Source organism: Oryctolagus cuniculus, chromosome 16, assembly GCF_051225735.1.
Source record: "Oryctolagus cuniculus isolate XC-2025 breed Fujian yellow rabbit chromosome 16, ASM5122573v1, whole genome shotgun sequence".
Lineage (NCBI taxonomy): Eukaryota > Metazoa > Chordata > Mammalia > Lagomorpha > Leporidae > Oryctolagus > Oryctolagus cuniculus.
Window position 1 is genome coordinate 82784078 of NC_142882.1, and position 14927 is coordinate 82799004.

The 14927-nt window shown below is 39.0% G+C and overlaps 1 protein-coding gene across 2 annotated transcripts in view; it reads right to left on the reverse strand.

Annotated features, from left to right (window-relative positions):
* The window catches only part of ZNF804B (zinc finger protein 804B), a 530395-nt gene that overhangs the window by 88153 nt on the left and 427315 nt on the right, over positions 1–14927 (reverse strand). For both annotated transcript variants that reach the window (XR_007922261.3, XM_051852999.3), the window contains exon 2: positions 11171–11311. Coding sequence is in view for 1 of the 2 variants with exons in the window: in XM_051852999.3 (XP_051708959.2) it covers positions 11171–11311 (141 nt within the window). In the remaining variant the exon portion in view is untranslated. The remainder of the gene's footprint in view (positions 1–11170; positions 11312–14927) is intronic.

Consider the following 14927-nt stretch of genomic DNA (forward strand, 5'->3'; position numbering starts at 1 on the left):
TACTTTATGTGTTCATTTTCTCTTTGCCTTTACTCAGTGTGATGCCAGATCCATGGGGATGGAGAGGATTGTCTGGTTTGCTCCTCACCGTGTCCTCAGCATTCTAGAATAATACCTGGCTCACAGCAAGTAGCAAATCAATATTTGCTCTAAGGAGAAACAAAGAGAAGTCTAACAGTTTCCAGAAAGACAGCATTAGGATTCAAGATGGCATGTATCTTTCAACAGCAACAATGTAATTTGCGAACACTTGGGAAAAAAAAATTCAGTGTGAGGGCAGAATAAGCACACTCACTTTTACTGATAGTCAAGGTCTTCCAAACGTTATCTCGTATGTGTGCTTCTGTAAGAAGATTCTAAAGGACAGGTTCCACTGAAAGAGGCAAATAATTTAAGAATATAGGAAGCCATAAGATCGAAGAAATAAGAAACAGATCCCAGGAGAGAAGTGAAAGTGTTCACAGGATGATGGTGAAGGCAAATCCCAGAGCAGCAGCAGTGCCACCAGACTGAAGGGCACCTTGTCTAAGACAGGAGCAGAAGACCAAGGACTGCACCAGTGATGTCTCTGACGGGACCACGGGAGCAGAACTGTTCCAAGTATCTGATCTTACATGGGGTAGGTTATCCGGGGATGAATAAATGTAAAGCAGTAATACAAAACTGGGCACATAGAAGAGACAGGCAAATTTAATGCCAGGAAAAAAACAGTTTATAAGAAATAAAATATAAACATGAAGTAATTGCAGTACCATGTGAAGCCCAATATTTATAATTCCCAATAATATAAATTCTGAGCATTCATTTAACAATACAATACAATACAATAGAGATCTTTAAGGACTGACCAGAAATAAAATTAAATGAAACATGTAAAGGCAGAATAATCTGTAATAATAATATCTGCTAACATTGTTTCATAAAGCTTTATGATTGAATAGTAAATATTTAGTAACATGAAAACATATGATCTATATTTTTAAACTATTTTACTTATATATAGCTATATTTCTTGATGTTTACTGTACAGCTATATTTCTTGATGTTTACTGTGAAAAAGTATTACACAATACTTTCACAAATTAAATTGCATATAAGTTTAACCTAGTAGATTCTATTCCAGTTTATGTGCATCATAATTCAGCTACCTTCCTATCATTATGTTTAGACTTCTTTCAATAATTTATTTAAAAGATCTGTGCACCCCAATCATTGGGATTCATTTGATTACTTTCCCAGAATCCATGCCAAAGGAAATCACATCTTAAGGGGTGTGGTAACGAATCAAAAGTGAAGATAGAAAAACAAACAGGTCTGGCCTTGTGGTGCAGCACGCTACTTTGCTGCTTGTGGTATCTGCATCCCATATGGGACTGCCAGTTCCAGTCCCGGCTGCACCACTTCCCAACCAGCTTCCTGTTAATATTCCGGGGAAGGCAGCAGATGATGGTCAAAGTACTTGGACCCTGCCATGCATGCTGGAGACCCAACAGAGCTCCTGGGTCCTGGCTTCTGCCTGTGCCAGCCTTGCCCGTTGCAGCCATTTGGGGAATGAACCTGCAGATGGAAGATCTTTCTGTGTCCCTTCCTATCTTTGTCTCTCTGCCTGTCAAATACATAGCTATTTCTAAGAACAAACTGAAACAGTGGTCAGCATTTGGTGTAGCTGCTACATGCCTGTCAGGACACTGCATTGCATAACTGAGGGCCTGGGTATAAGTTCTGGCTCTGCTTCTGATTCTCGCTTTCTGCTTATGCAGGGATAGAGAATTAACAAAGGAGGCTATTATCAAATAATATAAAAAAAATATCCCACAACAAGCAGAATTAGTTTCTGAATTAAAAGGTACTACGGGGGAGGGGCTGACACTGTAGCATAGTAGACTAAGCCTCCACCTGCATTGCCAGCATCCCATATGGGCACCGGTTTGTGTCCTGGCTGCTGCTCTTTCAATCCAGTTTTCTGGGTTTGGCCTGGGAAGGCAGGGAAGGATGGCCCAAGTGCTTTGACACCTGCACCTTTGTGGGAGACCCATGGAAGCTCCTAGCTCCTAGCTTCAGCCTTGCCTGGTCCTTGTGGTCATCTGGGGAGTGAACCAGCGGATGGAATACCTGTCTCTCTCTCTCTCCTTCTCTCTGCATGTAACTCTACCTCTCAAATAAATAAAAAATCTTCAAAAGAAAATAAAGGATACTGTGGCATAGTAGGCTAAGCCTCCACCTGCATCACCTGCATCCCATATAGGTGCTGGTTCATGTCCGGCTACACATCTTCTGATTTAGCTCTCCGCTTAATGTCTAGGAAAGCAGTGGAATATGGCCCAAGTGCTGGGCCCTTGCACCTACGTGGGAGACTTGAAGGAAGCTTCTGCTTTGGTCTGGCCCAGCCCTGGCCATTGCTGCCATCTGGGGAGTGAACTATCAGATGGAAGATTCTCCATCTGTCTCTACCCTCTCTCTGTAATTCTTTCAAATAAATACAATAAATCTAAAAAAAGAGGTTATTAAGAAGAAGGCAGAGTATGCCTGTGTAGAATGTGGAATGGAAAATAATAATTTTCTTTTGGGTCATCTTGTACTTTAGATACTTAAGGAACATTAACAAACTGCAAATAAGTGATATGCCTAGAATTGGTATAGAAACTGTGTCCACATGTGTGATGTAGAAGAAAATTATAAAACAAGAAGAGGGGAGAACCTGGGCTAGAAAGCCCCATGAGCAGTGAGAAGACAAAATCATACCAAGGGGAAGAACAAACTGAACACAGGGGCTGGCGCTGTGGCATAGAAGATTAAGCCTCTGCCTGAAGTGTCAGCATCCCATATGGACATTGGTTTGAGTCCTGGCTGTTCCACTTCTGATCCAGCTCCAGGCTAATGAGCCTGGGAAAGCAGTGGAAGATGGCCCACGTCCCTGGGACCCTGTACCCACATGGCTGGGAGGAAGCTCCTGGCTCCTGGCTTTAGATCAGCTCAGCTCCAGGGCCATTAGAGGAGTGAACCAGCAGATGGAAGCCCTTTCTCTATGTTTCCCTCTCACTATAACTCTGCCTCTCAAATAAATAAAATCTTTTAAAAAAAGATACCATGGAACATTCTTCACAACAGTAAGAAAGTGCCTCATAACAAAGCAAGCTGTTTGTATTTTAGGACTTGAGCCAGTGATGGCCAGTGATGGCTCAAGTAGTTGGGTCACTGCCTGGAAGACCTGGATAAGTTCCTGGTTTGTGGTTCCTGGCTTTGGCCTGGTCGAGTCCTGGTTGATGCGGTCATTTAGGAATCAAACTAACAAATGGAAGATTTCTTTCTGGCTGTCTTTCAAATACATGCAAATCAATTTAAAAAAATTAAAAAGGAAAAATAGGAGCAATTTACACCCTCACAAGCAATGTCCTCCCACATCCTGTCCACACTGGGCAGTATAATCTTTTTTAAAATATTTTACAAGGTAATTTTCAATTACCCTCAAATTTGTATTCAGTTGATTACTTGTAGAACACGTGCTCATATTATGTAAGTGACTGGCACTGTGTAGAATCTACCTTCTCTCTTTTCCCATCATGCCACTCTATAAAGACTCCTAACCTCTCTCCCGTGCTCGTATGTTCTCACCTGATTGCAGAATCAAGCTCATCGTGCGTATCAGTTCTTCGACTGGTTTCAGAATCATTTTGCCAAATCTTAAATGTCCTTGAAGACTAGTAGTTTCCCACAGTCTTAAAAATGACTTTAGCTAAAGTCTGAAGTTTCTAGGGTAACCTACCACGTTACCATTATATAGGCTCAATTATTTTGAATTATAAAAACCTGTTTCCTCTGACAGCTTTTGTCCAATAATTATAAATAATTCAAGATTAGAGTTCCAATCATCACTACCACTTTTATTTCATCTACGTAAGTGAAGATTCATCAATGAGTGCATACACGGATGTAGGACAGAGTGGGATGCTCCTACTTAGAAATTCATTCATTCTGTTACTCACACATCCTTAAGGTATTTGTTGAGTTATCACTATGTGCCACACACTGCTCTGAGATTTAGGAACATCATGGCTAACCAAACCAACAGTGTGCTTCTCACTGTAAGGCAAATGGCAGGGAAGGGGCAAATTGAGAAAAAAATTAATGTGAAAATTTGAATATTTATTCCTCTTTTTACATAGTCATAAGCAATTCTGTGCTGGTATACCAACTCCCTGGACAAACCAAATAAGAAACTCCAATGTATAGTGTTTGCACTGTGGCCAGCTTCCACTTACCAACAATTAAACAGCAAGCTCATGAAGCTTGAATATTGAACAGCTAGCCCTGGGCAGCCATTCAGCTGACTCTCACTGCAGCTCACGAAACACAGCTTGAGCAACATTTCTAACTGGGTAACCACTCAAACGAGTAACATTCCATCAAATTACCCCCTTTAAGACCCAGACAGGAAACAGGTACCTTCAGCTCAAGCTACAGGTGGCTTCGACTGACCCAAGAATCTTCCTGGAACCAGTCATGACCACTGCCAGAACAAGTGAGCAAGTGCAAATGTCTGAGAATTCACTGAAAATGAGCCTTTTCCTAATTTTTAAGGGTAAGATCTCTATCCTAAGAGGCACTTAAGCATCACTACCACATCACGTGACTTACGTGTAAGTAGGATTCTGCTCTGGATCCCACGTGAGCTTGTGCCCTCCTCTGTATGTGAGGAGAGAGCCTCCCCTCTTGCATATTAATTTCCTGTAAGTTAAAATATTACCACGACACAGGATTCCCTGTGGTCTCCTTATCTGCTGCTAACAAATGACATTGTGTGAAAGTTATTTCTGGTGGCATTTTCATTTCTACCTACCAAGAATGGACCCACAGCTTGGATGGGCAACATAACTACCACTGAGAGTGCTGTAGGATGATGGGAAGATCTGCTAGCTAACTACTTGAGTTAGGCGTTATGAAGGGGTGACATTTGAATTAACATACAAATGAAGAGAAGAACCAGAACACTGACGATCAGGTGGAAGACTATTCCAAACAGGGTAACAGGTTTTGGAAAGTGTCCTAAGATAGGAAAACACTATCCCTGCTAATATGCCTTCCCTGCTCATATGCCTAGGAAAGCAGTGGAGGATGGGACTTTGTACCCACATAGGAGACCTGACTTTCAGCCTGGCCCAGCCCCGATCCTTGTGGCCATTTGGGACATAAACCAGTGGATGGAAGATTCTCTCTCTCTCTCTCTCTCTCTCTTTCTCTCTTACTCTGTCTCTTCCTCTCTCTGTAACTCTGACTTTCAAATAAATAATCTTTTGAAAAAATTAAATATGAATCAAATCATAGGAATAAGATAAGAGATAATATAATTTTTTAGCAGTTTTTAGGAGCAAGATGACAAAATTCTGCTTTGATATTTTATTTGGACAAATAGAGATGGGGTGAATCTAAGACAATATTTTAAGAGAAAATACATTGGAGTTCAAATCTAGGCTTCACAAAGGAACGGCTTGTTCTGAGCAACAATAAATTCTGTTTGTGAATCAAAGGGAGATTTAGAGGATTAAGTGTCACAGGTGAAGGATCTGAAAGTAGATTTGTTTTTTATTATTGAAGATATTCTTATGGGTTAATTGTACATGGATATGGTGTGTGTGTATGTGTGTGTGTGTGTATTTTAAATTGAGATGAGCCAAAATACCTCTGGGGCAGGAGAGACTTCTGCTAGATATGAGGATATGTATTACTCATTCCAGTATTGTACATCTGCAACTTGAGAAAGGGAATATGACTTGTAGGTAGTCTCATCAGGATTAATTGTTATTGACATGTTAGCTATATTACTAGTTACAGTGATATCTTTATCCAAGTGATTGCAATTTGTATGCACAAATTGCTGTAAGAATAATGTTCAGAGTATATACAGGATTATAAGAGGTTCATTCAAGGCAATAGTCAAAACAACTTAGTTGTTCCCCAAAATGTGAGTGCCATAGGGGGAAGCCTCTGCCTGCAATGCAGGCATCTCATATAGGGTGTTGGTTTGAGTCCCAGTTGCTCCACTTCTGATCCAGCTCCCTGCTAATGTGCCTAGGAAAGCAGTGGAGGATGGCCCCCCAAGTGCCTCGGTCCCTGTGCCCACACAGAAGTCCCAGAAAAAGCTCCTGGCTCCTGGCTTTGGTCTAGTCTAGCCCTGGCTGTTATAGGCATCTGAGGAGTAAAGCAGCATATGGAAGATCTCTCTCTCTCACTAGGCTAATCCTCCGCCTTGCGGTGCCGGCACACCGGGTTCTAGTCCCGGTTGGGGCGCCGGATTCTGTCCCGGTTGCCCCTCTTCCAGGCCAGCTCTCTGCTGTGGCCAGGGAGTGCAGTGGAGGATGGCCCAAGTGCTTGGGCCCTGCACTCCATGGGAGACCAGGAGAAGCACCTGGCTCCTGCCATCGGATCAGCGCGGTGCGCTGGCTGTTTTAGGGTGAACCATCAGCAAAGGAAGACCTTTCTCTCTGTCTCTCTCTCACTGTCCACTCTGCCTGTCAAAAAAAAAAAAATAATCTCTCTCTCTCTCTCTCTCTCTCTCTATAACTGTGTCATTCAAATAAATAAGAATAAATCTTAAAAGAGGTGGTTAAAACTAGAAATTCATCATTTGCCTCATTAAAAGCAATTTTTCAATCAGCTATGTTACTGCTGAGCTACTTTTTCTACAAATAATATGAAAGAAAAAAATTGTAATTTGTTATCAGATTCTAGAAAGCTATTACTAAATGTCAACTGAGTTCATTTAAAACTAAGAATCAAAGACTGTTTTAATTTATTGTATAAAGTTATTTTTTCACTGGTTTAGAATAATACAATCCTTACAATGAAATAAATGCATGATACTGCTATTTAGATATTAGATGGTGCAAAAGCTCTGGAAATCACCTATTAAATTGAGGATTCTGAGAAAAGAAAAAGAAATGAAGAAAGAGCAGAGAAGAGAGTTCAGGTTTCTTTGTTTCTAGCTCTACGATTTTTCTGTTGATTAATGGAATGAATTATATGCTGGATCTGGATTTATTTCTAAGAACACCAACATATCATATTGGAGTTCAACAGAAGAGTCCAAATATCTCCTCTGAATCCACATGGAAAATAAAATTAAGGTAACTATTCATATTACTCAAGCCAAAAATACTCTCAGCCAAATTCCTACCACCATTATTATAATCATAATCCTAGTCAAGAAGAGCCCTTAATGAGGCAATAAACAAACAAGACACCTTTAGCTTTGAAATTTGGGAGTGGGAAAATTTTGTATGTTGAACTGTATTGAATACTTCCTTTTTCTGTATATAAAATTCAGTCTCATTTAAAAAGGAAATTATAAACTCAGCTAGATCTAAAACTGAGTTAATGTTAATAATATTTTGGCCTAAATGAATCTTTAGATGGAAGCATTTCAACATTATCCAAGAAAACAGTCTAACAAGGTCTATAGCAAAAGCAATCATTCCAGTGTTTTCCACAGAGGACAGCTTATGCCAAAATACTCTACAATATTAATAGATTTAGAGCAAAAGATATTTGGAAAATGCTATGCTAAATCCGTTTAAGGTGAGATCCCATTTCCTTGAATATCAAGATATAAGTCGTCAATCTGTGCATTAAATATACAGAGAGTGTGATGAAATACCGCTACAAGATGGGAGGGCATCCCAGGCACAGGGAGGGTAATGAGCCAAGAAGAGCAGGTGGCAAAAGCATAAGGCATCTTGTGAGAAGCTGCAGGGAAATTCTGAGCTTCAGGAGAGAAATCCGAAAGTGGAGGCAAAAGCCAGACTGCAGAGGTTTTGAATGGCAGACTAACTAGTTCAGATTCTTTTCAAAGTCAGTCATGAACCACTGAAGGTTTCTTAGGAGGGGTGTGATTGTGTACACGTGTAGTTTAGGAAGATCAGTCTAGCTGTATGTGAATAGGCTGGTTTGTAGCAGGGAAAACACAGTTGGTAGGGAGTCCATTTAGAAAATACTATCAGTGATCCTAGAATAAGGTCAAACACGAATGGTGAAAATGAAAATGTCCAGGGAAGAATGTGAGCAAGACATATTGCTAAAAAGAACGAGCAGAGTATGTTACAGCTTCAGACTTCTAAAGGTTTTTCCAAGAAAGGGCTGGTGGCTGTAGTGGCCACAATAAATCATTTGCAGCAACTCCTTTCATCATGCTTATAATTGCCTCCATGCGTGGATATAGGTTTTCTACCATATAGAACCTACTATTGTTGATTACATGGTTAATCTCTAAGAAATCCAGATCACCTGTCTCCTTTTTCTGAAATCAATTTTGTGTGCTCTATTTTAAGGATCCTACAGATACAGCTTCTACAACACATATATTAACGTATCACAGATCTATTTACTTGTATGTCTTCCCCAATTAGATTATTACCTCCAAGAAGGCAGGGACCAACTTTGTCCATTTTCCACAACTAGTGCAGTAGCACACATTAGAAACTCAATCACTGTTTGATGAAGGGGCATGCCTGTGAAAGTTTGAAAATTGGCAAGTCTAAATAAAAACAGAAATGGGTACAGATGGAGTAGAATGATTGAGGAAAGATTGTTTAATCAATATGTTGGGAAAGAAATGGAAATAAGATGAAAGAAAGCTTTCTTGGGAAGAATTCTAGAAGACAGAGATTCTGTAGTATACAGACCTGGTGCAGAGGATTCTAGCCTGTGGTCAAACACTCCGGCAGTTCCCCCAGGATGCCTCATTCTCTGCCATTCCTCACCCGGTTTCTTATGTATCCAGTTATGATGCCACCCATCCTGAGCCTCTGTTTCAATATATGTGAAGCACAGCTCAATAGCCACTATTCCATAAAACTCCCCCTGCTCTCTCATGCTCTATACCCCCAGAGTATTTTTTTTCCCTTATTATGCAGCCTGGAGACTGCCTGTATAAAACGCCTGTAGGGCAATGCTTATGAGAACTTTCTCTTTACAATCACATTCAATCAAGTAAATGAAGGAGGGGTGGCAGAATTCAAATCATCATTTTACAACTCCAAATGCAGTGATCGATTTTAGAAAATGATGACCTTAAAGGCTGATTCTGAGGCCAGAGTGAAATCTTTACTTAATATATACTAAATTGATCTTCTGTATATAAAGATAATTGAAAATGAATCTTGATATGAATGGAATGGGAGAGGGAGAGGGAGATCGGAAGGTTGCAGGTGGGAGGGAAGTTATGGGGGGGGGAAGCCACTGTAATTCAAAAGCTGTACTTTGGAAATTTATATTTATTAAATAAAGGTTAAAAAATAAAATATATACATCTTGGAAAAAAAAAGAAATTGATGACCAAGGTCTACCAAAACCACTGAGGCAATATGGCTGGTGGGGTCCTCACTGATGGGTGAAGTAAGCTGAAACTACTTGAACAAACCGATCAAAATTTTGTTTATACAAAATGAGAGAACAAGGCATCATATGCCTCCTTAGGAAAGGACACAATATACTCTTGGCCAGGGAAAACAAAAATCTGATCTAACAACCAGTTTAAAGGAACCACAGAAGACCAAAGGGAAGGTGAGAAGAATGCACCGGATAGAATTCTTTGAATAAAAACAGAGAAACACATCTACAGATTGAAATACATGTATACTAACAGAAGCTTAAAGATCTGCAAACATGACACAATTTAAAACATCCAGTTTTAAATCTGGATATGTAATCCAGATTTTAAAATAATTTACTAGATAACTAGAAAATAAGGCCACTAACTGATATTAAAAAATTAGTTACTTTTAGGTGTGACAATTGTTATTAGTTAAAACACATTTATACATTTGAAAATACTTTTAGATGAAATTATGTCTTAAATTTTTTTCAAAATGATGTACCAGTGGTGGTGATGTGGTTAGTGGTGGTGCTAACAAAGAACCAAGAATTATTATTGTTGAAGTTGGTTAAGAGCCAGATAATTCATTCTTACATGTGTTTGAAAGTTTCCCTTTTCTTACCCTTTCAAAATACATGTTCCTAGGCCATATTTCTGAACTACTGAATTAAAATATCTGAAGGGAGAGTCTGGAAGTCTGCATTATTAGCTGCTTCTGAAGTGATTATTCTGCACACACTAGGAATTTTCTGCACACACTAGGATTTGGGAGTCAGTACTAAAACATTTGATTGCACTGGTCTTGCCCTTATCATAGAAATATAGCCAATCGTAGCCACATGCCCTATCTTCAAGCACACAAGTTGGGTCTTCATTAGCCTTGCATTTCTCAAAGACATATGTGTAGTTTGCACTCAATGAATATACATAATGTTGATCAAAGCATTCTTTGTGTTCACTCTGAATAAGTATTTTAGTATCCAAGACTTACCCACATACTCCAACCAACAGGTCCATCTGTAATCAAGAGTGTATGCTTTCAAATAGCTGTCAGCAATAATCCTCTGGCCATGTAGAATTTCTTTCTCAGTCACTGGCATTTAACACTCCTAATTCCAAAATTGCCAACATTACCATAACTCAACCAGCAAGGATAAAACCTAACAGGATGTGGACATTAGCCTCCTGCTTTCACAGATGCAGAGAATTTTACAAACCATGTGTTGGATATGTACACTGATAATTCAGATTTACCTAAGATCTTTTAAGAAAATGAAATATTTTAACCTTCCATTAACCCTTTGCATTTTTGAGTTGCTTGTTGTTACTGTTCACTTACTGAATAACAACTTTGATCTAATAAGAGGGTCTTCTTAAGCAAATATAATGTCTTACTGAAATTTACCAAAGATTTGGCATTTCCTGTGTCTTGGAATCCTTGAAAGAAATGGAATGTAACAGAGTTTGTAATAGACTCAATTCTAGTAGTATCCTAGGTTTATAGTTCTATCACTAACTAGTTGGGTGATTTTTAATGTGACACTATTTTTACTAGGCCCTGATTTCTAGGAAGTTTACTCTTAGATCATCTCTAAGTTCACATACAGTTTTATAGTACTTCCAAGGGAAAAAAATAGTCCATCCGACATTTAAACAGAAAACAACCTTTCAAGGAAAAAAAATAAGGCATAAAATTATCTCACTTCAGGGGCTTAAGTGACAATAAATAAGGCCAAATTCATTCATTTCTATTTTGATTGCATAAATCCAAGAATATGAAGGATTTTCCCAACTTGGACTTACCTGCTTATGAGCATGATCATAAGAATTAATATGGTTGTCAAACTCCTGGTGTTTGTGATACTGCTTGTCACATAATTCACAGTAGAAATTTGCCTTTACATCTTCCAGGGCCTTTGCTGTGGACTTCTTTTCGGCAAAATCCTTTAAAAAAAAAAAAGGCAAAAATGCTGGTTATATTTCTCTTTGATAGCATAACCAGATCAACTATTAATCAAGCTGGTATTTAATCTTGTAAGACTGAAACAATGTGGTGAGATTCATTACTTTCTGGAAATACACGGCACTGTGGAAGTGACTTTCGGTGGAGCATCACTCGTACCTTATCAGTCCTATCATGACTTCTCCCGAGGCAACGTGGGCTGCAGCCTGTACATCACTCACTCTTCCTGTGCCACCATGTCCAGGTGGCTCTGTCTACTACCAACACAACTGCAGCCATTCCGGCTTCATCGCCTTCATAAGCTTTTCTTCCTGATATTACCTCTTAAATTCTTGCATTCCACGCAATTCCATGTCAGTCCCCCAAGCAATCCACTCCACACACACTCTCTGGGGTGCCCTCCTTCGCACTACAGCTACAACCATAATCTCCAACTCCAGCCTAGGTCTCTTTTCACTCGCATCAGGTTCTGCTGGGCGTGACCAATGGGTTTATCTCCTATTTCTCAAAACCAGTTTCTTTATGATTTTTAGGATGCTCTATCTCAGAGTTTTAGCTTCATCAATCACTGCTTAAAATCCTCTTGAATTCTCTCATTATCTATAAAATAATAGCAACAAATACTTATGGAGTATAAATGTGCCAGGTGTGTGGCTTATCTCATTTATTCACACAACACCACCTATGAGGTAGGTTCTATTTTTATGTACACTTTGCAGATGCATCAATCAATGATTAAGAGAGGCCAAATGCTTATGGAAGGGATTTGAACTCAAACAGCCTAAGCCTAGCGCTCTTGTTAGTACACAGCTGAGATTTATTATCCTCCTTTAAGTCAAACCCTTCTTCTCACATTGCCAGCATTATCTCTTTTCAAATCCTGTTCCTCTTTTGTCCTCTTAAATTCTAACATCAGATATTCCAAATGGCATTAGATTATCTGTTTTCATGTCTGTTGCCCCCATAACCTTTGTGGTAAGAAACTGTTTCATTCATTCTTTATGTCCACAACAGTGAAAACAGATTGTCTAGTCCATAATATCTGCCTACATAAAATGCATTAACATATGGATAATGTGGCTTATTTATCCATGCTTCATACCATTCTTCAAGTCCTTCTCTATTATCTCAGTGCCAAGTGAAAATGACTGGCACACAGACATTAGCCATGTAGATATGTATAAACAATGGATAAATCAGCAAAAGGGTACATTTTAGTTGTGTTGCCCCAGAATGAGTAGCCTCCTATAGGCAGAAATCGGGCCAGAAGCTTACACTGTGGAACATCACTGATCAGGTGAAAAAGGCAGCACAGAGAATTTAGGCATATTTTCATGGGGTTTATTGGAATGATGGGGGTAATTTATTTAGACTTAGGAATAGGATTCAAGCATGGCAAAAAGGAAAAAGGGAATGTGTACCGTCAGCAAACAGCAAAAGTTGACCAAATTCCTGCATTACATATCTAGGAGGGTGAAATAAGAATGCATCTATATCCTAGGTGAATGGAGACAACAAAAGCTACTGAACAGGATGTATCCCACAGTGAGAGAATAGACTCAGAGTTCAGGATAAACACCGAGGTGCTCCAGGAAGTGGGAGAATTGCCAGCTGATGTGATCGCTGTTCGGAATCAAGACCAGAGTTCAGCGCTGATTGAGGCAGTGCTAACTCTGTGGAATTACCAGGCTTAGATTCAGGGAAATCACTTTTCTTACAGTCTCTCCCACTATTTTTACCCCACAGTTTTCCCTAGTATTGCAGAAAAAGGAGTGGACCTAAGAACACTTTGGTTTAATTACAGTTCTTATGTTACTGGCACATTGGAACAATTCCCTTAGAAAATTACCTGCCTTAGATAATGGTCTCCTCTGCCTCAGTGCTCAAAAATACCTTGGCCACATGAACTGGGGAGAGGGGTGACTGTGAATTCAGGACTGATCTGTGGCTAAAGATGATGCAGTTTTGTATCATAGCTGCTTCTGTAGGAGCTTTCGTGGCGACAGCTCAGTGGCCAGGAGTGAGGCTTCTCCAGTTACTTTTGCTTCTTTCATCTAAACACCCTACGTTTATAAAACAAGTTTGAATATCAGATGACTTTCCATTCAAAATGTAATCTTTTCAAGAGAATTTTATCAAAATTTAACTCATATCATTATTTTTGTGAGTGTTTACAATGGATAGGGTCAGCAGCTTAAATTACATGTCATATTTCTAAGATGATTTTTCTTGCCAGACAATGTCGCCATGTCCCTTCCTTCTAAAGTGCTAAGGACATTATCCAGACAAATCCTCTTCTCCTTATTAAGAGAGGAAGGAGGGGTAAGCTGGGTATAAATGCCACCATCAATACACAGAAACAGAGTTGTCAATTCAGTATGTCCATCAAAGCCTGTACTGAGAGCATAAACCCCATCACAAGTGACTGGGGACAAGAAAAGGGGAACCGAAACCCACAGGTGGAAAACACAGGCAGACGAGGATAAAAGCCAAGAGATGGACAGGTCAGGATAATCACACAGTAACATAAATAAACGAAAAAAAAAAAAAACACAATAAAAGTTTAAGAATCTTTGGCAAAATCTGAAAACCAAATTAGAGCAAATAAGCAGGGCAGACAGACTTTGAAGAGGAGAACCAGAGCCCAGTGGTCCATGATGCCACCCAGCATGAAGCAGGCCTGTGCTGGAGTCAAGCTGTCAGCTATTGTTTGCGCAAGAGTACAATCTAGTGAGGCAGAATTTGATATAAGAGACAGAACCATAAATAATGACACGGTAATAATCAAACATTGCTAAAGAGGGTTACCTAGCTCAGACTAGCACAGAATAATTGGGAGAGAAAGTGTTTCTCCATCTCTCGTTCCTAGATGATGAAAGCGTGCAGTATTTCTTGTGTTTTTGTCGGATGACAAGATAGTTTTACTGATGAAACAGTCTCAAAGGTAAACTAAGAGGACACTTACTCTTTCAAATAATTACGTGACCTTTAAATATATTTAAACATATAGAAAAATATGAAAGTAGTGAATAACCACCTATTCTTAGGGTCTGTAAATTTAAAAAATAAAAATCTAATAAAATAAACTTATAAGATTTGACATATAAATCCTTCATTGACTTGCCAGTTATTCACACTCCCCTTCTCACAGTTTGTCCAGGAAAGGAGTTTCAAATCTAATAACATAAAACATGTATAAAATAAAATAAAGCACAGTTAACCATTCGCAATGATTCATTAAAAGGGTGAAAACAAATTACAAACTGAACAAGATAGTTATCTGAACAAGAGTTATTTTTAAAATATTAGGTAATACTAATGGGCATTTTATGTTTTAGCTCAGTAGGAATTTGATAGTAATTAATTACTTTTATAATTAATGAGTTTGTTGTGAGGAGAGAATATGCACTTTTTCACACCAAGAATTTCCTATTCATGCATATAAAAAGTGTTTCTGTAAAGTGGCAAGTATTCTGACTACAGCACTACATTTAATTAGAAATATGGATGTTTGCCCTCAAATTATTTTATTGCAGCGATTATTACATATTAGCATGCATTCCACTTAACATTGTGAACCAGAAATTTGCCAAGCAC